The 25,579-nt window shown below is 39.5% G+C and overlaps 1 protein-coding gene across 2 annotated transcripts in view; it reads right to left on the minus strand.

The window, feature by feature from the left end:
- Positions 1 to 310: 310 nt before the first annotated feature.
- ACSS2 (acyl-CoA synthetase short chain family member 2) overlaps positions 311 to 25,579 on the minus strand; it is a 59,048-nt gene continuing 33,779 nt past the window's right edge. Inside the window, exons 8-19 of one of the 2 annotated variants that reach the window (XM_042465770.1) lie at positions 22,660 to 22,698; positions 14,239 to 14,376; positions 12,262 to 12,432; positions 11,729 to 11,862; positions 10,245 to 10,377; positions 8,883 to 8,939; positions 8,073 to 8,153; positions 5,105 to 5,213; positions 4,001 to 4,069; positions 2,911 to 3,087; positions 1,621 to 1,695; positions 311 to 945 (exon numbers count right to left, since the gene is read on the minus strand). In XM_042465770.1, coding sequence (XP_042321704.1) covers positions 818 to 945; positions 1,621 to 1,695; positions 2,911 to 3,087; positions 4,001 to 4,069; positions 5,105 to 5,213; positions 8,073 to 8,153; positions 8,883 to 8,939; positions 10,245 to 10,377; positions 11,729 to 11,862; positions 12,262 to 12,432; positions 14,239 to 14,376; positions 22,660 to 22,698 — 1,311 coding nt within the window. In that variant the 3' untranslated portion in view covers positions 311 to 817. The remainder of the gene's footprint in view (positions 946 to 1,620; positions 1,696 to 2,910; positions 3,088 to 4,000; positions 4,070 to 5,104; positions 5,214 to 8,072; positions 8,154 to 8,882; positions 8,940 to 10,244; positions 10,378 to 11,728; positions 11,863 to 12,261; positions 12,433 to 14,238; positions 14,377 to 22,659; positions 22,699 to 25,579) is intronic. The other variant, XM_042465771.1, reaches the window with a different exon arrangement.

Below are 25,579 nucleotides of genomic sequence, written 5' to 3' on the forward strand. Positions count from 1 at the left end.
ACCAGAGTAAATTAAAAACCTCTCTCTGGACCAGTTTTTCCTCTAGAGAATAGCACATGTGAAAATTCAGCTTTCAATCATGTATAGATACAAAGACATGTTAATAAAGCTGAATCACATGGATATGTGGGGAAATTATCCCCACTAACAGCTATTTCAGCCTAACATACAGTGGAGATAACACACGGAAAAGTAACTTTACACAACTGCATACTGTAATTGGCCATTTCCCCCAAACACTTCCCCATTTCTCATGACGTGAAGCCCAAATATTATGCAGACTTTAAAAAAAAATATAAACTATGATGAATGCTGGATTGCTAAAAGATTTATTCCAGTAATTCTGCCTCAACATGAGGTTTACTGCTCAGTCTATTGGTTCTCAAAACCTTTTGAAGGCTTGTAATGACTGCTCAGAAGCAAAACCATTTTTCATGCCACTATCAATGCATTCTAAACTCTGTCCATTGTTGTACATTGAAATTTAAAAAATAAAATAAAACAAAATTCATGAAACAAACTCATGAAAATTAAAATATTTCCATTCTGTATGAACCGAATGAGGCTGGAATTTCAAATATGCAATTATCAGTCTACAATACAATGTACACAGTTCTCCAGAGGCACAGACAGCTATATCTACAACATGAGAGGACTGGACCTTGGAGCACCAGTTTCTTCTCTTCATTAATAGCATTTTACATTCAGCTCAGTATAGGGTAGTTCTCTTCTTGAGGAACAAACAGTCATTGTCTGGATGGGATCATCTTCTCACCAGTTCCTGCACTACTGTTGTTTTTTCCCCAGAATAGTCCAGCTACAGTATCGTCTCACACCTGTTGTTGAAAAGGTGGTTTATAACAGCTGGATCTGCCACAGTTGAGGTATCTCCCAGCTCCCGGTCATTTTTGGCAATTTTTCTTAATACTCGCCGCATAATTTTACCTGCAAAGAAATGGTTACATGACAGCAAATTTCACCTTGGTCATAAGGAAAAATGGATGAAGAGTAACATTAAGGTAATTATGCAGGATTTCAGGACACAGGCAATTTAATACTCTTCACTAAATGAACAAGATTTACTAAAGAGTATGCACTGCAACATTCTAGAGCTGGGAGATATGAGAAATTCTAACTTGAGGATTAATTCTTGCTTGTCTGGCTCTTCCACAGGTATAAGATACTGTAAAATGTGGCCAACACCACCAGAGTCAACATGTAAGACAAAAATAACTTTTTATGATCATGAGTTCTACCTGCAGCAAGCTCTACTGTGTGCTGGAACACAGTATGCTCATATAGTGTCTTACTCCCAAGCTGCTGCTCTGCAGTGTGTTTAGAATTTCTTCTGCCAAAATTAAGACAGCTCTCCCTTTTTTGAAATTTTACCTTGCCTACAGCAGAAACAGGAGGGTATGCTTATTGTTTTCTATAACTATGTTGAGATATGGACTATAAGGCACAAGTGATATGTTTATTAGCTTTCCAAATTATTAGACTACTTCATTCCAAGAAGAGGAAAATAGAAATTTCAGGTGGCAGCAACAACCTTAACAATAAGACAAAGGATATTCAATGTACCAGGAGCTAAGCTTCCTGTAGTCAAAATCCATACTGTACCTGAACGGGTTTTGGGTAGGCCAGGAGCATTCTGAATATAATCAGGAGTTGCAATAGGTCCAATTTTTTCTCTAACTGAAAGTGAGATAACAAACATTTTAGTTGCAGCAAACAATTCACAAGGGAAAGGACTTCAAAATTCCTTATCTCTCTAACCCAAGATGTACCTATACTACATAATTATAGCACTGTGAAACCATTTTAACCACCAAATCCCACTACAGAATTCTGGGGTTTGTAATTTCATGGGGGGGGGGGAATTAATTCTTTTCCAGACAGCTCTAATGTTACAATTCAGGAGAAAGGGTTAGTGAATTCTAAGAACTCCACATGAAAATAAAAGCCTCCAAGGACTTTGGAAGAAGTCAACTGTGTCTGAGCCTTATTTCAGGTTGGTCAGTGCTTTATTGCATATTGAGTTGTGCTTCTGCACTCTGCTGTGACCTACTGCTGAGGTCAAGCACCTCAGACAGTGCTAAATGTTAGCACCTCTGTTTGAGCCTAATTTTTGTTTGTTTTGGTTGCTGCACACCTGCAGGACACAGGAGAGCCAACAATGCCAACCCACTCTGTTCTCCAGTAACATTGCTGTCAATCATTGCTGGAGGGCTGCTACACATTCATCACATTTGCAGAACTCACACCCTGTTCACGAGACATACAGCATACCCTTATGTCTTCAAACTGGGCGCCAGCTGGCACAGAGAGTAGAGAATGGGAAGTAACAAGGCCAGCAGAGTTAAATTTAGGTTCTGGCAAAGCTGAGACATGACCCGTTTATTTGAAAACTGTCTGCCAACCTGTCTGACAGCCACAGGTAATTGTTAGGGAGGTGTTCTTCCCAAGATGGTCACAGGAAAACTGATAGATTATCTCTTCTCTAAGCTAGGGAAACCATGTGAGCTAGCACAGGATTTCAATTCTTTTGTACAAGCTGACACAATATCAAATGAACTGATATGCAGATGCATAGTTCAGTGACAGAGCACATCTTCACCAGAAAGAGGTCCCAGGTGCAACACCCAGCATCTTCAGCTTAAAAGGATCAGGTTAGAAATGACACAGAATGCCTTCGTTGGAGACTGTGGAGAAGTACTGCTGATCAGACTTGGTAACATTTGTCTAAATTTACAAAGAGTGCAACCAGGTTGGGATCAGCTTCCTATGTTCCAGATGTGACATCCTGCCTCGTCTCTATCCAAAAAAATTTCTAAAGCTTTGGCCTCATTTTTTTTAAGCACTCCTCTCAGTGTATCCCTCAAGCAATATGAGAACATCTACCACCCGTACCTTGTTTCTTCAGTTCATCAATCAAATTCTTTGTGAAATCATGGCCATCCCTCAGTGTTACAAAACAGTAGAGGCACTCTCCTTTCACTGGATGGGGGTGGCTTACCACAGCTGCCTCTGAAACAGCAGAGTGTTCCACCAAAGCCGATTCAACCTCTGCCGTGCTCAATAAGTGCCCTGCAAGCAGAAAGTAGCAGTGTTGTTGAATTGACTGTTTTTGTTTATTTAACCTTTCTGTCACAAAAAATATTTTTGTACCAATTAAATCCATTTCAGTGCACAACTAAAACAACAAAATGTGGGAAAGGGCTGAACACTAAACTTTAAATAATTTAAAAAATGTGGGTGAGGACTAAAACTAGAGGGTTAATTAAATCTGATATGCATATATAAACTGCCAGACTTCATGACATGGAATCTACTGCCTCTTATTATGCATGTAATGAATCCAAATAAAGGCAGCTTGGAAGCGGCAAGGCAAAGAGATTCTCAGGATGGCAGGCAAAGTAATCCACTGTCAGCAATTTATTTCCATATGCAGTACAATGTACTTATGAATCTGTGCCATTCCACAGCAGATATTTCTATAGCAGGGCAATCTGACACCAGGCAACAGAAACTCAATGTTATACGAAATAATAAATTGGCATTTCACAAATTAAAATTTCTAATTCCACATTGGCTATTTCTAGATACACAGATCATCTATGGGAAATATAAAGTAACCTCTTAATATCTCACCACTTCACTATTAGATGCATAAAACCCCTTTTAGGAACCATAGCATTTGCTTCTAATCTTTAACATTGTTTGAAGCTTCGTAAGCACACAATAAGCCTATCCATCAAAAACCACTGGCTCAATTTTGCTTGACACTGACTGGATCATTATCATTATTGGCTTCTAGATATCTTCTTATTTGTCCTAATTTATATTCTTCAGTAATGGCTAGGCCCAGCTTCAAGCAATGAGGAGGAAACATTTCATTCAAAATGGCAAGACTTGATGTTAAAAATGCTATTATATTATATAGTAGGGAGTAAAAAAAGTTCAGGGAACAACTCTTGTTCCACAAAGCTCTTCCTCTTACCAGAAACATTCAGCATGTCATCAATACGACCTGTGATCCAGTAATAACCATCTTTATCTCTCTTGCATCCTGGAAGAACAAATATGCCATTATAAGGAAACAGCTAAGGAGAGATATCTGGATTTTTGAATACTACCAAAATAGGGGTGGGGGAGGTGGGAAAGAAGGTGTGCATCACAGTGATCTCCCTTCGAAATGCAGTAAGTATAGAAAAGAAACTGAATTACCAAAAAAGAGTAAAATATTTTGAAAAACCAAAATGCATCTCTTTACAAGGAGATAATTAAAAGGGAGTTGACAGAGAAATTCTGTCTGCATGTCACATTTTGACACCCAGAAAAAGCCTTGCACCCTCACTCTGAATAGAGAGAGGGTGAAAAAAATGGGGAAGGAACCACAGTGTACTAGTTCAGAAATCCTCTCCGTTGTGTTGCATATTTCATGGCTGACCTCCATTATGCAGAACAAATACCAGAAACTGCTTAAGTTTCAAGAAAGCCAGAGAGAGGCTAACCTTACCTTTTACGATGCTGCCACAGCTATCACTGCAGGGAAAATCAAGTTGGGAATTGCAGATTTTAACTAGAAGCCCCCCTACTTTTGCTCTGAATATTAAAATACTGATTCCAGAATTACAAAATCGCTGCTGTTGTGTGCCTTCAAGCCATTTCTGACTTACAGTGACTCTAAGGAGAATCTATCATGGAGTTTTCTTGGCAAGATTTGTTCAGAGTGTTTGCTTTTGCCTTCCTCTGAGGCTCAGAGCATGTGTCATGCCCAATGTCAACTAGTGGGTTTTGATGGCAGAGTGGGGAATTTGAGCCCTGGTCTCTAGGATCATGTCAAAATCAAACCATTACACAAATGCTGGCTCCTTTACAAAGTAGGCTGTCACAAAACCAAAAATCAACCTATCTAGCCATTACAGTTAAAAATAGGCCACATTAGAAAGAGAACACAATGTAAGGGTTGGCTTAAGACACAATAAGGAAGTGTTATAATGTCTCACAGCTATTGTGCTTATACCCTTATAAATTAAATAGAAAAGCAGCTCCACAAGATACCAGTACATCTCTATGGCCAGACTGTTTTGATGAGTCTTACCATCTCCAGTCACATAGTAACCAGGGAACTTTTTGAAGTAAGTGGTTTCAAACCGCTGGTGATTTTTGTACACTGTGCGCATTATTCCTGGCCAAGGTTGTTTAAAAACCTAAAGGAGATGAGAGATAAGATGTTGTATTACACATAGGAGCAGAGAGCACACTTGAATATTCAGCACTGCACACTGCTGTGGGTTACTTCCAAATTCTAACAGAACACTGTACAAACCTATGGGCTGTTCCTCCATTATTCTCTTTCTGGAACTTTATACAAAGTATTGGTGTTAAATCAAGATGAGATAGCTGACAAACCAATGCACTTGAGCCAGAAACTCTCAAGTTCAAATCTAAGAATTTTGCTTAAACAAGTCGCTTTCTCTCAACTGGGTCATGTCAACTTAACCAGGTCAAGTGTAACTTTCTTGAAAGGTCAAGATGTGTACCACTATTACATTATGGAATTATGCAGACAATAATGTTACAGCACAGCTCTACAGTGACCAAAATAATTCTGTACACTGGCAAACATTTTAATGCTCAAAGTGTAGAAGTGGTGTTGGTGAAAAGTCTTCCATTGATATATTTTTCCACAGATGCCTTTTCCAATTTTTAGGAATTCTTTATTTTATAATATTAATAACACAAGGAATTAATACATAATAGGTCAAATAAGGGAGCAATACCAGTCAAAACTAAAATCAAAGCTGTAACTAGCTTCCTTTCAAGGAAATTATGGAACAGCTTACCAGAAGAGTCTTATTACATCATTAGAAGCCTTTAAGAAGGCATTAAAGATGGATCTCTTCCAGTGGGCATATCCACTCAACCTGCGTTAGCTGAAGATTCCCAACCCGGTTTGATAATATGAAAAAACAGATGAATCAGATGCACTGTTTCCCTTAGTGCAACACCCTGGCTGACTAGTATTGTTTGTATTGTATTTTACTACATAATGTTGCTATATAACAGTGGTAGGCAACCTGTGGCCCGCGGGCCGGATGCGGCCCGGCGAGGCCTTGGGACCGGCCCCAGCCCGGTCCTGCCGCCGATTGCCGCCGGGGCCTTTGGGGGGCAATTGTCTATAGAAGCCTCAGAAACATGCATTTATATTAACATTTTTAAAAAACAAAAGCAAATTTTATTGCATGTCCTCCACTTTTTTTAAAAAAGTGTCCACCGTTTGAAAATGTTGTCCTACATTTGTCCCGGCTTATTTATTTATTTAAATTTTTAAAAAATTATTTAATTATTTATTTTTTAGCTTCAGCCCCCCAGTTGTCTGAGGGACAGCAACCCGGCCCCCGGCTCCAAAAGGTTGCCTACCGCTGCTATATAATGTTGTTTTTTAATCTGTTCTTTTTAAGCTGTTGTGTATTCTGTAAACTGTACTGATGACATTGATGTGATCCCGCCTTGATCCGCAAGGAGAGGCGGGAAACAGAAAAATAAAAAAAATATTATTAATTATTATCTCCCTAAGAAACATAAATATTTATGGACACCACTCTTCAGGCTTGCTAAAAATGATACTAACAGTTATCAGGGCTTTCAATTTTTTTTCCTCTTTAAAATCTAAATAATGTAAAGGAATTTGATGATATTATGTTGTCACACCTATTTACAAATATCCTAATAACAATTCCCAAGGACAGCTTAAATCTGTATCAATTTAACACTTAAAAAGAAGTTTGTGCATTAATTTTCCTCTCAATCAGATATTTCATTTTGCCTCTTTAAAAGAACATCTGAAACTATTTATATAATTAAACAAGGCATAGTTTTCAGGGATTTTTTTGTTTGTTTATATGTTAAATGGCAAAATGTTTATTTGTTAAATATTAGTAAAACAAATATTCTAAATGAGATCTCAAGTGAAAAGGCAAAAGAAAAAAAATCAAAATCAAATTTTCTGAATTACATCAATAGGAATTGGAGAAAGCAATTCTATATCACTGCACTGAAATCACAATCCAAGCTTTAAATAGCCCAGTGATTCTATGTGCCACGCACCTTCCCCTCTGCAATATAAACAGACAAAATGGCATCCTGCATAAACAGAAAGGCAGTGATTAGACCTAGAACTTGGAGAGCACCCAAGCAACCCTGTCACCTTTCCTGACCACCCATGCAAATTATTTTATAGTCACTGAGACTTTGCTCTGAGCAGAGATCCATTATGGTCAATATTTCCTCCCACACTTTGGAAGTCCTGATAAAATTTACTTGCATACAAAACTTACTTGTATGCAAAATCTATCTTGATTAAAAAGTTCAAATCCTTTTCACCTCATGAGAAATTCACAGCATCCAAAATTCACCAATCATTCCAGTTGGGAGATTCTGGGAGTTGTAGTCCAAGTAAGTAATTTCTGCAGGCTCTAGTAAAATAAGATATGATTCCAGCCCAAACTCTGTAGTGTCAAAGTGAGCAAAAAGAAGCTGTGATATTGAACACCTGTAACTAGCTATCTCGACATTTGTTGGTTTTAAACAGAAGCTGCTGCCACGAGGTCAGATTTTGGATGGTGGGGTAACCATTTGTACTCTTTCCAAATGAAATCCTCTTCTCCAAACTAGTCCCTACATGAAGCAGATATTAATCCTGCTGGAGCAAAAAAGAAAACCACCTGTATCATGCCAGACTTTTGCCCTAAGCAGAAAAATGGACAGACTAAGATCAGTTTTAATTCTCCAGAAACCTTGTGCCAGTCATAACCAGCCCCCAATAACTGATAGCAAGGTTTGCTTGTTTTTTAAGTTCAGTCCCAAACACATATTTTTAATCATCTTCCATTTTGATCCTCAAAGTACAGACAAGTTACATGATGCAGAACAAGGTCTTGCAGCAGAGAAACTCTATGAAGGGCAAGATCTTCAGTGCTCAGACTTATGCCAAAGAGAGCTATTGTCAGCAATGCAACTCTATACACTGCTTGGGTTTAACTAGTAAAAGATTAGCTTTTTCTTACCAGGTAACCTTCTGCTTCTCCTTCCAACTCCTCTCCAGACTCATCCAGCACTGCAGGGACCACCCCAAAAAATGGAAATGTCTGCCAAAGAATATTTAGATGAGAATTTTGAATAGCTGGAAAACGGAAAATAAATTCTCCCCATAATAGCTGGACATGGAAAAGGAACTGAAACCCAGAAATTAAAGTATCTCTCAAGGGATTCATCTGATAAACCTCTACAGCTTTCAGACTAAGTCTAAACATTCTGAGTATCATTCAAGCTGAGTTCCATGATGAGCTCTTTGTTTACAGACTATTGCCCTGCACTGATGTTATTTCAAGAAAGTTTTGCCTTCGACCCTTCGGATTTTGTTAGAATTGAAATCTCATTTCCCTTGAAAACTGGAAATACTGGATAGGGCTAGTAGGAACACGAGGGCCACAGGTTCTTCACCCTGCCTTATGCTGCATCTACACTGCAGAAATAATCCAGTTTGATACCACTTTCACTGTCATAGCTCAGTGCTATGGAATTCTGGGAATGATAGTTTGTTGTAGCACCAGATCTCTGGTGTCACAACAAACTATATTTTCCAGAATTCCATAGCACTGAGCCATGGCAGTGAAAGCAGTTTCAAACTGGATTATTTCTGCAGCGTGGATGGACTCTCAGAGAATAAAAATGACGATGCTGTTTGTATCTTCCTTCTTATTTGCGAGGTATTAGTAGAATCATTGCTCCTAAGGCCAGAATCAGTTCTAGAGTGATAGATGTATCAGGAAGAAAAGGTAAATAATCAGAAGAGAACAAGCATGAATTTTACTTACAGCTGAACCTGGCTTCATAGGTGTGGCACAAGGCAGTGGAGTCAACACATGGCCACCCTGCAGGAGTAAGAATACTAGTCGTGAGAATGCTAAATTGTTACTTTGAAGAGAACATCCATGTTTTCAAAGCCTAACTTAAGCACAGAGCTTTATTCCCAAGTACAGGAGAAAACCTAAGATTTAGAAAGTTTTTCCCTCAGCATTAGCATGTTGGATAGGAGATGAAAGGAGCTGAAATAATGGTTGAAATATACTTGGTGGCAGAGCTATGAAGTAACTATTTTTTTCTAATTTGTTACTTTAATAACTAGTTACTTTTTGTAGTAACATGATGGAAATCAGTTACTTGTTTGCTGATAACAAATAGAGATGCAATTCAGTACTTTTCAGTGGAATGTGTGCTCTGTCTGTTACTCATTATTCAGTGGGTATATATGCTGGCTCAATCTAAAAATAGACGTGGGTGAATGAAGGACCACAAGGGTCACTATTCTGCACTATAACCAGGAGGGAATGCTTTGTCTTTCACATTTTTCTCAGAATGTCCAACATGTAATACCTGAATTGGTCATTTGAGGGAACCAGTGAGCAGTAATGGCAGCTTAGTAGTAATGATAACTTTTAGTGGACTGTACTACGCAGAGGATCCATTCCACACACACACACACACACACACACACATATACACACACACGAGTAAGGGAAAAAACACGGATGCTCAATCCCCATTCAAGTGAATGGGGCTCGTGCTTGCGGCAGCGCATAGTGCACACACCATTGCCTTTTCCGGCACGCATGGCACTGCTGCTTCCGACACGGCTTCCAGTATATGCTGGAAGCCGTGTAAGGCATGCCCGCGTATGACATGGGCACATTGTAATAAGTAATAACTTGTTGGGTGATAAGAGTAAAGAGTAAAGTAATTAGTGTTTTTTTAAAAGTTAAATTTCCAGTTTGACACAGACAGGCCAAATTAAAGCTGCTTTGGATCACTTTGGAGGTATGTTGTTTAAATGATGCATGCATCCTAAGAGGCCAGAAGCCACGCCAAAGCCACGTTCCAGTCCTAAGGACTGGAGCACAGCTTTGACACAGCTTCTGGCCTCTTAAGATATGTGTGTCATTTAAACAGCATACCTCCAAAGTGACCCAAAGCAGCTTTATTTTGGCCTGTCCGTATGGGCCCTAAGTATCACAAATGTATTACCAAGATAGAGCACTTGTGTAATAAGACAGAGTTTATAGGTGAAAGCTCAAAATCCAAAGCATGGGAAACAGGGAAACCAAACATGCATCAAGCATGCGTGCACAAACACAGCTTATTCAGAAGACAGAAAAGGAAGCAAGTAGGAAAGAACTCACAGTCTCTGTCTGCCAGAATGTATCCACTATAGGGCATCGCTCTTCACCAACCACCTTGTAGTACCAAAGCCAGGCTTCAGGGTTGATGGGCTCCCCAACTGTTCCTAGCACCTTCAAGGACTTTCTGCTGTACCTGCCATAAGAAGCACATGGATTTCAATAGAGAAATCCTCCAAACAAATGCAGACACTAATCCTCTTTTGCAGGTCCTCCTACCCCTAGGAAGCCATCAACAACAGAACAATACACAGATTATAGTTTTTTGTGGGTTTTTCAGGCTATGTGGCCATGTTCTAGAAGAGTTTCTTCCTGATGTTTCACCAGCATCTGTGGCTGGCATCTTTAGAGAATGCTTGCCTGGAAAGGAGTTGGGTATACTGTGTGAACCTGGGAAGGCAGGAGTGATTTGCATGTGTATTGTACACAGATTAACATGGGAATCACTCCTGCTTTCCCAGGGTCACACAGTATATATATACCCACCCTCTTCCAGGTTAGTATTCTCTGAAGATGCCAGCCACAGATGCTGGCGAAATGTCAGGAATAAACTCTTATAGAACATGGCCACATAGCCCAAAAAAACCCACAAAAACTATGACTGCTGGCCATGAAAGCCTTTGACTTCACAAAAAACTGATCTGTAGCTTTGTTCCTTTTAAGGTGGATACCATACAGCACAAGAGAGACTTGGTAATCACATAAGGACACTTCCAGAAATCCACAGTATGTATGTGTGGTCAAAAGTGAATTTAAGAATATTGTTATATGAACTTATACTGAATCATATTACAGCTCTGTACATCCCTAACTACCAGAAGTTCTCTAAAGACCAAGCCTGGCTACCAGAGATGATGGGGACTGAACTTTTTACGTTCAAAGCAAGCGTTGCTCCAGTGAGCCATGATGTCTTGCTAAAACATCCAGAAAGCAAGAGGGAGGGAGGGATCACAAGGAAGCAGTAAAAGAAAGAAAACAAATACAGGCTAAAAACCATCCTTCTCAAACTCTAAGTGAAGAAAGAAAGACAGTTGACACATATAAAAATAAATATAAAATATTAACAGTACATTATAAGGAATATTAACCACTAATGCACAATAGAGTATTTAAGCTACATTGTGACACCAGTATGTTTGGGGGGGGGGGGGGGAACAGTGAGATGCTGTTGTAACTATAAATGACACAATCAGGAAAGGGGCGGCTGTCCAATGCACTGCTCAGATGGCTAAATTATAGTCAATTAGTCTCTAACACACTGCAATTGCCACTGAAGAGCAAACAACTGTAGTGCAGCTATCTTAATTAGATTCAGAAAGATTCCCCTCCAGCAGTCACCACAGCACAAAGCAAGCGGTGAAGCCCAGCCAAGCTTTATTCTCTATTCACAAACCCACTTTTCCTGGCTAGGGCACAGAGTTTGTATTGTTTCATGTTAAAATCCAGTTTTGAATTTTGAATTTTCATTTTACAAAAATCATGCTTACTTCTTGACAGGTTCATCTCCATACTTCATAAGGAGTCGGATGGCAGTGGGTGCTGTGTAGAACTTGGTCACCTTGTACTTATCTATGATGCTCCACATACGGCCAACATCTGGATAAATAGGAAGCCCTTCAAACTGAGCAAAAAATACAGTTACTAGCATGGGCTACTTCCACTGCAACTTCTAACAAATGGCAACCCCCCCCCCCCTTTTATGTTCCTCTGGCCCACCAACAATGTTCAGCCCAGAAGTCTTAAGAAAACGGCAGCAAAAAGAAGAGCAGATTGACTTTTTTAGATCAAGAAGACAATCTCCTTTGCTCTGATTAGCACTGGGCCTTAAATCAAATGTAATTTTAGGAACTACATTCACTTGCAGTCATGTACTTCGTTAGCTACTTACCTATTACAGAGGAGGTCAATGTACATCACACTGATGCTTTCAGGCATTCAGACTTCATGTATGAAGCTCACCAATGTTTCTTTAGATCTACCGTACTTTCCCAATATGACCACATCTTATCACAGAACTTACTAAGACACTGGTTGCTCCATTTGCCAAAGGTCCATATGTCAGATAGGAATGACCAGTTATCCATCCAATGTCAGCTGTGCACCAGTAAATGTCCTCGGGATGGTGATCAAACACATATTTAAAAGTAGCAGCAGTGAAAATCATATATCCACCTATCGTATGTACAACACCCTGGAATACAGAACACAGGGGATCCATTGAAGAACTAGTTTTGGTGTGTTGTGTTTTGTGAATCGGTCAGTGGGGGAAGAAATACACCATTATTTTTCCCAAATACTGTAACACTGATCAAATATATCAACAAGTTGTCAAAATGATAGCAGGAAACATGTAATAAATTTGACAGTGCAGTTCATTCACATAAGAGCAAATCTTTATGATCATACATATCAACTCCATAGTAAAGTGAAATTTCTCTATAAAAATTACTTGCAGATGGTGGATGAAAACACAACCATCAGATTGTTGGGAAACTTAATTACCACCCAATGCATTTTTACTTAGAAGTCTCATTGTGTTGCTGGTAAGAAAATTTAGGATTCCAGTTCAGTAACAGCAAGCAAGAGAGATGTTTTTATTAACTGCATTTGTCCCTGCCTGCAGACTAATACAATAAAGCACACTAAGCAACTTAAGAAAGCTGGAAAGGGGGGCACTAAAGGCAACAGCTACTGCTCAGTTGTTGTGGGGAAAAGTGTCTTTTCCACAACAGCTTCTCAGTTGTGACTTACTATGGAGCCACAAGTAACACAGTCAGAATAGTGGTAATTTCTGAAACAGCACTCTGAAGATACATGATGATACAATCATCTCAGATTTTACTGATCATTCCCCAATACAAGAATCAATGTGAGCTAAGTCTTGCTTTACACCATTCAACCTACTGCAATACTTGGTTCTGTTTAATTTGGGGTTTGAAGAACTGAAATCCTCCCTTGAAGGCTGAAAAGACAGCACAAACTATTTCATCAAACAGAGGACATAAAACAGAGCTATATGGTATACTCAGCATGGCATAGTGATTTGACTGTTGGACTACTACTCTGGAGTCCATGGTTTGAATCTTTGCTCTGCCATGAAACCCGCTAGGTGACCCTGGGCAAATCTCAGTCTTTCATCCTCAGGGAAAGATAATGGCAAATCTCCTCTGAACAAATTTTGTCAAGAAAACCCCATCATAGATTTGCCTAGAGGTTGCCATATGTCAGAAGTGACTTGAAGGCACACAACAACAATATGGTATACACAGAGACTCTGCCAACGTAAGTAGATGTATCTCAGAATGAGGAACTGCATAATGTCATGATGAAAATTATTTCCTACACAAAATAGAGGAACCTGTTTTTAACCCTATTATGAGCCATCTTGAGATCCAGTCAGGGTGGAGAGGGAATCAAATAAAGAAATAATGGCAAAACTTAAAAGCGCTAGGCATTCTCTACATTCTTTAGTCCTTCCAATCACTGATCAAGTTAACTGTCAATACAAAGTACATATGGTTGCTTATCATAATGGAGCTTCACACAACATAATTATTGAAGAGTTTCACAATGGGTTATATGAATATAACAAGTCAGACCGCTAGTATGCCTTGCACCAATATTGTCTCCTCCAAGTGGCAGAAGCTGGCAGAAATCTCTACCAGAAAAGCTGTCTAGCAATCTGGTACCCGAGGATCTTTTGGCTAAAGATAACAGGAATTACATATCAGACCTTTTGCACCCAGAGTGCATGCTCTACCAATGAACTAGGCGCTCCACAAACAATCCACAGTGCCTGGCACTGAAAGTGACACTAAACTAAAATCTTTCCAGTGGTACACTTCCTTCTGGTTGTACTACCAGTTTATCCCAAACGTTATGGTGAAACTGTATGATGTGGAACCAAAGTGTATAGTGAATTGTAACTGTGTGTGATTTAAGAAGCAATAATTCCATATTTTGCACTTTGATGTTAACCCAGAATAAAACAACATACCTTGGGTTTCCCAGTTGACCCACTGGTATAGAGAATAAATAATTCATCTTCTGCGTCACACCAGACAGGTTCACACTCCTTGCTAGCATTTTTAGTAACATCATGCCACCAAACATCAACTTCTGGATCCCAAGGGATCTAAAGAAAACCAAACAGTAAAAGCTATAATGCATAAAAACAGAGAAGTTGGAAAAATAATTTTTGAGCTCTTGTACCTTTAACTGGAGACTTCATAGTCACAGAACCTGTAACCTATTTTGCTTATGATGCAAAAGCATACTTCATCATTTCTGCTTTTAGTGTAATTTTTCTCCTTACTGGCTGCAGCAAGATTACCAGAGAGAAGAAATGGATCAGGATCTTAAATGAATTTTAATAAAAGGCCTTGTTTATTTGTATTGTGTCTTTCATGCCAGCTCAGCTTCTTCTGCCAAAACCAGCATCATTCATATCAATTTGTTTTTAATTTTTAACATGCATATTGTGGCTTTAAGGCACACAAATACTCACTAAAGGAAGGTCTAAGGACATGCCCACATGGCAGTCAATAAAGTTTTGGAAAACCAATGCTTCTAAAAACATGCAAAGACAACAGCATGCATTTTAGCTCCTCATTTTAGCAAGACACTTTTCTGAGCAAAACCTCTCAGCAGCTGAAGGTATCAGATGCAGATTATGTCATTGCATCTTGTGCATTCTATACATCTGTAATACAATATCTTATTGTAATCCGAACAACAGTGACTTGTACAATATTATTGTCATTTGTTTGAATTTTCTTGTAGTGGTTTTATTCCCACACTGAGAGCAATTGTGGTGAGAAAGCAGAATATAAATATGTAAAATAAAACAAACCTCTGCAATGTTGGTCAGTAGTATCATCCCCATACTGCACACACGTGTGTGCCCACATATATACATTGAAGCTAAGAAACTACCACTTGATAATTCAAATTAGTTTCTAAATGTGAAGTACAGTACAAGAATAAAAGCAAAAATAGAATTCAAATAGTCTGGAACTTCACCATTTTTGTAGCTCTGTCTTGGCTACTTTATCAAAACAACTTTCTTGAATATTCAACTGCCTGCCAGTCCAAAAACTGCCAGCCTCTAATGGACAGTTACCACCTCAGGACAACAAGTTCCAAGTCCATTAGATGTTTTGGCACTTGTATGCATATCTTGAAGTTTTTCTATGTAAATTAAATGTGTGAAATAAGCATTTATGCTGTACTAACATTGTGGATTCTGGGGGTCAAATACAGACTATGATGCAAATCAACCACGTTTGTGATGGTCAGTGTTAAAACCTTGAAGAGAATCTTATGGCTTAAAATGCTAAAGGCCTTTGTACAGTTCAGTAAGATATAGCTATATAACCTCACTTCTTCTATCATTAACCTCACTTTCTAGTTGCACAAAACTGCAACTCTGATATCAAGACAGATGCAGAGGAACACCCAAAGTTATCCTGCACACTATGTACAGGACTATGCACTTCAACATCCTAATTCAAAGCATGAATGAAAACTGAAGGAAGTGTCATTTATTGCTGCAGGACCAACTTTCAAGCACTTAGCGCTTCAGATTAAGATTCCAGGAAAGTGGACAGCAAATACAATGGACCCTCTCTATGCATACCAAAATCTGTAGATGTTCAAATCCCATTATATACAATGGGAGAGTAAAATGGTGTCCCTTATACAAAATGGCAAGATCAGGGTTTGCTTTCTGAATTTATTTTTTAATGTGATGGAATGGGAATCTGTGGATAAGGAGGGCCAACTGTAGCTAAGCAAATGCCCGTTATAGTGGTCACTGCTCAGTAGCCAAGCAATTGTAGGCAAAAATGTTGTGCTATCAGTCAGTACAAGCCCCAGATTTGGTACTTTCCAGAGTGAGTTGAGACACATATCTTTACTACAAAATTAATATATGAAGTACCAGAACAAAAATTATAGACTTCCAGGGGGAAACTGTACCCCCACATGTTTCTGCATGAGTCACTAATAAGTATTTAATTCCAGTCTCATCCATGGTAATATCTTGCACAGACATAGGATTGTTATATAGTAAAGATGATTAAAGTACAAACAAGGAAATAATACAATCTCCAGTTTGGATATAATTCATTCCAACAACTACGTTAAATCAAAACGTAAGAAGGAAAAAAGTAATTTTGTTGAAAGAAACAAATGCATCTGATTTTAACTGCATTTAAAGATTGCATCTTTGCAAATTCCAGGTTTGCAAAACCTGAGCAGGGCTGTTGGTGACAGGGTGACTTGGACATCTCTCATTCATAAGATTACCATAAGGCCAAGTTGACTTGATGGTATTTAACAACAAAAGTCAACAAAACACGAAACCTAGGCATTCTAAAGGCTGGCACAGAAAGTTTGTACAGGGATCTAAAGCAGTATGTGTTACCAGGAACCGGATATCCTCATACAAGTCCCTGTGATTCTCCTGCCACCTTAGAACAGCTTTAATGTTCAGTGCTAAAGATCATAAAACTTTGGAAACAAGGCCACAAAACCACCTCTTTGAACAGGAAACAGCTTGCTTATACAATTCATTTTTTCTCTGACCAATTAAACTGTGAATTGCAATACTATATGGCATCACATATTGCCCTCCCCTCAGGCAGAATAATAAAAGGCATAGCACCAGTGCAGCACACAAAATTTATTGAAGTCCATGCACAAATATTAAAACAAGTTTTTCAAAAGACTTGGGGGGGGGGGGGCTTTTTGCAGTTCCACAGTTTATTACCAGGAAAATAGTCTGTGATGTTTTGGACTTTTGGGGGAAAATGTTGTTCAATTTATTAGCTAAATTAAAGCAATACAGTTGTGCATGAAAGGTATAGTAGATACAATAAGGGGGTGAAAGAATGGAATGTCTGAGAGAATTCTGAAAAGGGTGGTGTATGACAGTTTGTGGAGGTGGAGAGTGGAGTCTGTTAGATAATTAGTTTTAGGGATTAGTTTGTTGGGTTTAGGAGTTTGAGAGGTTAGGAGAGTTACAGTGCATCTATATTGTAGAAATAATGCAGTTACATACCACTTTAAGTGCCATGGCTCTATCCTACGTAATACTGGAATTTGTACTTTGGTGAGACACTAGCACTCTTGGAAAGAGACACCTAAAGACCTGCTAAAACTACACATCCCAGGATTCTATAGTTGGAACCACAGCACATAAAGCGGTGTCAAACTGCATTATTTCTATAGTGTAGATGAGCCCTCTGCTAGGATGCGAGGGGTGGGGAGATGGAGACGAAAGGAGATGTGACTTAGAATCAGTGTCAGTCAGGATATATATGTAGTAAATAAATAATCTGTGATGTTGTGTTATATTTCTGTTTAATGAACCATTATTGTTGTATTACACATTTGAGTCTCTGAGAACACTACATATCAGAAAGCTTGAGTTCAGACATGGTGTCTGTGGTGAAGCAGAGTGGTGGTGTCTGGTGGAGAGACAAGACGAATAAAGTGTCACTCAGGAACAATGAGGAACTATCTAAGAGGTCCATACAATTGATGGCCACAGTGGTGAAACAAGAGGAAGTCCACATATTGGTGGAAGAGGGAGAATATAAGGAAGCCCTCATCATGCTCCCAATAAGGGAGTATAGAAAAGCACAGAGCACAAATCATGATGACATATCCAGGCTTTCTATTCTTCTACATTACTGTCCCATCTATTACAGAGCCACACAACTTGAACCTTCTAACAGACAGGTATATATGTGCAGTTTTGCACAGACTATGCAGAGAGCCAATGTAGTGGTTTGATTGCTGGACTACAACTCTGGAGAGTTGGTTCAAATTCCTGCTCAGCAATGGAAATATACTGGGTGACCTTAGGCAAGTCACACACTCTCAGTCTCAGAGGAAGGCAAAGACAAGCCCCCTCTGAATAAATCTTGCCAAGAAAATTCCATGATAGGTTCCCCTTAGGGCTGCCATAAGTCCAAAATGATTTGAAGGTACAAAACAAAAACATGTAGTAGGAACAGGAAATTGCACTGATGGTAAACTAGTAGTTGCTACTCCTATATATCATCCAAGGAGGAATGTATGCTTGGGGAGGAGAAGTAGCAGCTATGACGCACCACCTTAGCTTGGAAGCTAGCATTTCTAAGTCCAAGTGTGCTCTTCCATGCTTTTCTCAAAGGCTGCAACAACCAAGTATTTGCACTAAATAATTTGCTTAACCACCCTTTATGATTTTGGACATTGCTTTTGTGGCATGTTTAGAGACCATTCAATGACATTTCAAATACTTCTGACTAAACTGGTCCACCACCTCATACAGATTGTCCTTGCTTTTTCAATAGGCAAATTTCCAAACAAACTGGATGCAACCCAGCTGCCTCTGATTTTAATTGCTGGCAACTTGCTGAGTGTTGCCTAGGGCTTCTTCACAAAGTGAGGGCACTCCATAGCTGGGAGGTGTGTTGTCTATTTTGGTAGCAATTCTCCCATTTGCACTATTTTCTCTTCCCTTTCTTCCAGTTCTTACATTGCCTTCTCTCACCAGTGAGGTCAATACATTGTGTAAACACAATTGAAAGGGTCTCCTCAGCCTTCACACTCCAACTATGGAATGCCCCACTCCAGCCCAACTGGCACCAACTCTGGTTTCATTTAGGTGCCAAGTATAACTATGGCTCTTTATTAAAAACCCTTGTGACTCACTGATTTGCTTCAAATACTACTATAAGGTCCTTAAACTGTTGTTGTTCCTGTTATTATTATTATTATTTCTTACCCATCTCTCCTCAGGGACTGAGGCCTGTTTTAAAACTTGTTAATGTATTTAATATGTTCTTGGTCTATTTGAATTATTTTTATTATTTTAAATTGTTTTAAACTGTTGTTGTTGATTTTACCTATGCATTGCCCTGCACTCTTTTGATATAAGATGGAATAGATTTTAGATAAATAAATACATGCAATCTTCCAAGTACAGTGCACCCATCTTCTGCCATACCAAGGATCCCTGATACTATCACATGGAATGGAACAACTGTTTACTTAATTATGTCCGTGCAACTTAACAATTTCAGAATCTAAAATGGGCTCACATTTTTGCTACATAAGTAACAGTGGGTATGATGCAAGAAGCAAATGTTCACACACCAAAAAGGCCCCTTTTGGGCATGGGTGATACTGGTTCTGTAATTACTGTACAATGGTTACTTTCCCTCTTTTACTGTCACAAACATATTACTTATCGTGGACACTTCCATTCTGTTCCTCAAAGGCAAATGCCAACCTGCCAGTCAGTGTTTCTGAAAACATACAAGGAGGTCTAATGTGAGTATACAGGCTGACTGGCCCCTCCCATTACTAGTCAATGATGTGAGGCATATTAGAAAAGGAAATTTACATTTCAGCTCTATATAGTTTTAAAAGTTGGAAAGATAACTTCAAAATTAGACCCCTGATGCCATCTCCAGAATGCAGTCTTCAGAAGCCAACACATGTATTTAACTGAACAAGCCTCTAGGCAAGTGCTGGAGATCTACAAGAACAGAACCGTTTCATGCTTAGTCTGCAGCACATCCTCCTGAGGCTCAATTAACTCAGTGTTGATCACAGCCCAGGTGTCAGTGATGATGGGGTTCACTCATTACAGTATATAGCCTTGGAGTTCCTAAACCAATGCAACCTCAACAGCAACAACCTAGTTTAACATATACAGAGGAGCCACCTGGGATAGTTGACGGATATGTTATCCTAGCACCAAAACATCTTGCTGGAAGAGAAGCTCCATCTTCCAATCTGGGTTCCTGTTATAGCTGTTATTTGACTGGGTGCAGAAAACCTTCTGATGCAGCTTGAGAAAGCTGGTGGTTCACTGAGTCACTTCATCTGTTTTTGCTCCTGGATGGCTGGCTGACATTGCTGGTCTGGAACCAGCATCAGTACTTGAGGTGCTTGGTGCACACTTATTTATCCTGCTGTGCAACTCTGCTGTCCACAATATTACTCCTCCTGAATCTTTCCTTTATTTGAAGAGGAAGCCAGGTTCATCTTACAAAACCACAATTTCCTTCACTCCTAGCTAGTTGTGTGAAGAGCCAGCTTCTTGGATTTCGTTCAGATCCACTTCTTCAAGCACTAGGAAGAGTTTCTGATGAAGCCCTCTTGGTCACCCTTCAAGAAGTATAAAAAGCCTGCCTCCTTATGGAACTTTGGCTGCTCTCTCTCTCTCACACACACACATGTAACTGTGCACCTACAAGTCAATCTACACTCCATTTCTGTGTCTATCTATCATGGTACACAGACAGCTGGGAAGAAGTAGAGATGAGAGATGCCAAGGATGATTCTGACGGCTGAGATATAGGAATTGGTTCTATCAGATTTGTAGTCCCAATGATACTGAGTTGAGGACTTTCTGAGAAAGCCACTGGAATACTAAGAAAAATCTCCAGAACATGCAAAATAAAGGACAAGCATAATTCATACCTAATTTTAAGAACACTGGAATGTGTTTGGGAGCTGAGAAAGTGAGACTGTGAGTGACAAAGAGCAGACAAAGGATTGTGATCTGAGAGATTTCTCAGCCAGCATTTGAACAGCTAGCCAGTGGACTCAAGACAGAAACTGGGCATGCTTACAAAACTCAAGTTCCAATTCAGACACTATCAACAAATTACAGTTTGGCCATACTGAATAGATTTGGCAATTCTCCTCCCATTCCCTCATGCACTGTAATTCCTTTCACTCCTTTGGTCAAAGGAAGCTGAAATTTGTATCAGCACACAAAATTTGCCATAAAGGTAAACCAGTTTATCTTCCAACTAGAATCAGAAATCCATTGTAAATTCTCTGTAAATTCCCATAGGAAAGCAAATTAAGGTTTCCAGCAACCATCATTTATAGCAATCTTTACTTTGCTCAAACCAAGACGATAACAGGGTGGTGGGAGAATAATTGCCCCAAATACGTTAATTACACCTGAGCTATGGCTAGCATGTTTATGAAATGAATTTGTTTCTGTCATGTTTTGCTTTTCTGACTGCAACCATCATGAATTTAGACATCACAGCAAATCATATATAAGTTCTGCAGAACAGGATTTGTACATAGTGGTTCCTCTAAAGTATAAGTTCTAGTCCCACAGTATAAGAACTGCCACGACTTACCATTATTTCTATCTCATGGTCTCTTCCCTATAAGTCCACAAACCTTGCCTACATTATCTTTCCTTTGTTTTCAATCTAGTCACAGAATCAAAACCTTGGAAAGAGTTGCAGAATTATACATCTGCATGTGGTTTGCAAAGGTTGGCAGCACTGTGTCATGTGTTTGTACTATCTAAATGCTTCATGAATTGCTGCTGACACAGCATAAATTTATTTGTTAGCTTTTTTAGGTATCTCCTACTTATAAAGAAAATTCCATCAGTTATGTGAAGAATGAATCCTGGGGGACTACCCTCATGAGTCCCAGTCCTGGGAAAAGAGCGGGATAGAAATAAATAAATAAATAAATAAATAAATAAATAAATAATACTCTTTCCAAATATCAAGCATGAAGCTAATTTTCTAAAAGGAAACCAATTATATTTGGAAGCTATCATCAAAAATGTTTGTTTGTTTTTTAAAAAGTAAGAACACAATTACTAATTAGGATTAGCAATAACTTTTATCTCTTTGTATAGGAAAGTTGATTGCAAAGTTAGTATTTTTGTAAAATCATATTCTAAGAAAACTTTACTGCAGAGGAGATAGCACTGGTAGACATTTTAATCTGATTAAAGTTTGTTAAATCAATAGACATTTGCAATAAATAAGCCTACATGTACAAACAAACAAAAAGCCATCTATGTGATACTTGTGAAAGAATCAAACTGGATCAGCTATTGGGACAGAAGTATGACTCTAGCTTATCAACGAGTCCTCCAGACAGTTTCAACTGATGACATGAATTGAACAACACACAACTCGTGAAAGCTTCATCAAGCCATTCAGTCTGAACATGATGTGTATTATTCAATCTCAGGACCTCAGCTGGCAATTCTAAATCTAGTCATTTACTAAAAGGGAATATTCTTGTTTAGAAGCCCAGATTCCCTCAGACACATATTTTTTTTTTACTTTTGTGTGCTGGGCTGAATCCTATACCTTAGGTAAATATAAGAGACACTAAAAGGTATTAGTGCTACACAGAGTCACTGTCCCACCCCAACAATCCCAAATCAATGGCATGTAACTTGATGCTCCTTTCCACCCCTTGGGACAGTGAGGTCTATGACTAACATGCAAGTGCTAGAGTTAGAAGGCCACAAACTGCCGTGCAGTGAGAGTGAAAGAGCAGACTAGAGAGAGGAGCAGTGCTGGAAGGGGTAAGCAGAGCAGAGGAATGCTGAAAGAAAACTTCTGCTACACATAAATACCTTGGGATGGGCTTTCTTTGAGCTCTCAGTCTTTTTCTCCTGTTAAAAATCCACACAAAGAGGATATAAAGTTTGAGAAGCAGAAAAATAGCATTGGGCCTTTATTTAATACCATGTTGGCAAGGAAAGCAGGGTGGGGGGAGCAGCTGTATGAGGGCAGAAAAGCTCTTCTTCTAGGATATGAAGGAAGCACTTCAGAGAAAAGGCTCAAGGCTGTAAGTCTTCTCAGCTGGTTTCTTTCAAAGCTTTGTCTTCCTATATAAAGAAAGCAGGGCCAGGTGCATGTGTGAATAAAGACTATGCTCTGCCTTCAAGAAATTACTCTGGCAGCTTCTAGACAGAGTCTTGTGGAAGACCCTTTCGTGAACAAACAAACAAAAAGTCACACAGAACAAAAAGTGTAGGAAACAACACTCAAAGATTCTATAAAGACATCAAGGCCCTTTATCCCAACAGAGTTATTAGTTATGCATATTGTAGATGGCACCAAGGAAAGGAAGCTACCACTTTCTTAATCAAAACCATACTGTACACCAGAACAGCAAACCTATTCACTTAAAAAAATTATTGTCTTCCTTCACTGTGATTCTGTGGTTCTTGATTTAATCTACATAAAACACTCACACAAACAGAGCTGGCAGGTCTCCAGTCCTGGAAAAAAGATGGGCAAAAGGATATTTGAATGTACTAGTAGACCTCTGGGTGATCTGTGGTAGATCTGCAAAGATTCCAAACTCCCAACTGGAAACCAAAAGTGGTTGTATAAAAGGATGGTGAGCTCAGTGTCACAACAGAAAAAAAAAATCTGGGCTAAGCATTTTCTTGGTGGCATCCTGTCCTTTAATTCAAAGTGGAATTCCTCCTTTATTTCACACTTCACTTGGGTTAGTGTATATCAGGGTTGTACTACAAAGAACAGAACGTTACAAGAATGACCTTTGCCTACCACATCCTAGAAGAATGGTGGAGCCCTGCAACACAAATCATTCTACTTAGCGAGCTGACACATTAATGCTGGACAGGTCAGCAAGTGATGTAGTTCTGCAAAGATAGGTAGGAATCCTCCACATCAATCCCTGTGGTAATAAAGCCAAAAATATCTGTTTCACATGCACAGTTTGCATCCTTCATTTGCACCTTCTTAACAGACTCTTTATGTAATAATTATGCAATTCTACGAAGAGCTGAAATGGATGTTGAATAGCAGAGGCTCAACTGTGATTAGAGTAGTCAAATGTGGAGTGCTTTGTGTATTCCAGCATGGCATGGGGTTTGGCTGGATGGCCCTTGTGGTTTCTTCTAACTCTGGCGTGTTACAGACCGTCTGAAAGCGGCGGTCTGCCGCTGCCTCCATTTCCGCCGCCAGGAAGCTGCAGCCTCCAAACGGGGAGGCTTCCCGGCAACAGTAAAAGAAGCCGCAAAAAGCGGCTTCTTTTCGCACCGCACTTGCGACGCATGAATGCGCAAATGGCACACTCGTGACGTCGCAAGGCAAGGGGGACGTGCGGACGCTGTGTGTATAGGACGCTGTGTGTATAGGGCGCCGCCATTTTTACGCCCCCGTCACATGCTAGGGGTGAGGCCGGTATGGACGCTAGGTCCTTGGCCAACCCCTAGCATGTAACGGGGTGGTGCAAAGGCCCGTGCGGAACGGGCCTCTATCACTCTATCTAGTTTAGCATATGCACACAGCGACTCTTGGTAGTATTTCAAGCTTCTGATATATGCTCTTCATCTATTTTTCTCAAGAAAAACATTTCTAACAAATGAAAATGCAGGGAAAAAACAGTGACTTCTCATCCTCATGTAACTATTTCCTATAGTACAATCTGTGTTTCTATGCAAAAACATAAAACAAGGGAGCTTTTCTTCTCCTTATTTACATGAAAACAGCACTGGCTTAAGAAGAGTACTCTGAAGTCCTAGCAACTGCCTTTGGCCCTATTTGTGGAAGAATAGCAAAATAAAAATCGAATAGTTTCCATGGGAGTGATTGTGGGAGTGAGGGAGAATAAGACTGAAGAAATATCACCAGTATAGACTGGTTTTAAAAAGACAACTGATTTATTTACCAAAACATATTTCCACGTTCTGCTCTACAACTTCATTGCACAAGAAGCCAGAAAGACACTAGTTAACCATGGCATATAACTTTATCTGAAAAAGCTAAATGTCAACAAGGACGTGGCTGCAGAAGTTAAAGCACGATCATGGGAACAGACTTCTGTAGCTGCATTCCATGGTGCTGCATTTTAAAAGCTCATTCTAGGTGGCCAGTCAATCTCATGGATCCATTCCATCTACTGTATTTTCTGGCATATAAGACTACTTTTTAACTCAGGAAAATCTTCTCAAAAGTCAGGGGTTATCTTATACGCCGGCTATTGTCTTATAGGGCAGGTGCTGAAACTTCCAAGCCAGACTGGGAGAATCTGTGATCGCCGCATATGGTGGGGGGAGTTAAAAAACGGCCACGGCCGCATCCCCACCGTATGCAGCGACCATATGAAAGCAGCAAGGGCGGCGCTGTACGATAAAAGAAAATCCACTCACTAGGATTTATGGAAAGAAATGACTTAACAAGGTCCTGATGACGAGATGAGGGGGTGTCTCACCAGGAAGGTGTAAGTGAAGGGCAGAGCAAGCTGCAGGCATCCAGGATGCCTGAGGTATGGAAAAAGAGCCGTGTTTGCACTACCGCTCTGATAGTCTTGGAGACAGGGAGGGCTGGGCAGGTGGGGAGAGCTGACCAATCCAAGCAGGCTTTGTATACAAGTTTTCCTGCTAAGTACCTGCATGTCATAAGCATTTGAATTAAAATTACCATATTAAAATCAAATCTTACATTTTTAAAAATTTTATTTGGTGTGCGTTGGAAGAGGGGTAGTCTTATACGGCGAGTATATCCCAAACTCTATAT

Source organism: Sceloporus undulatus, chromosome 4 (genome assembly GCF_019175285.1).
Source record: "Sceloporus undulatus isolate JIND9_A2432 ecotype Alabama chromosome 4, SceUnd_v1.1, whole genome shotgun sequence".
NCBI lineage: Eukaryota > Metazoa > Chordata > Lepidosauria > Squamata > Phrynosomatidae > Sceloporus > Sceloporus undulatus.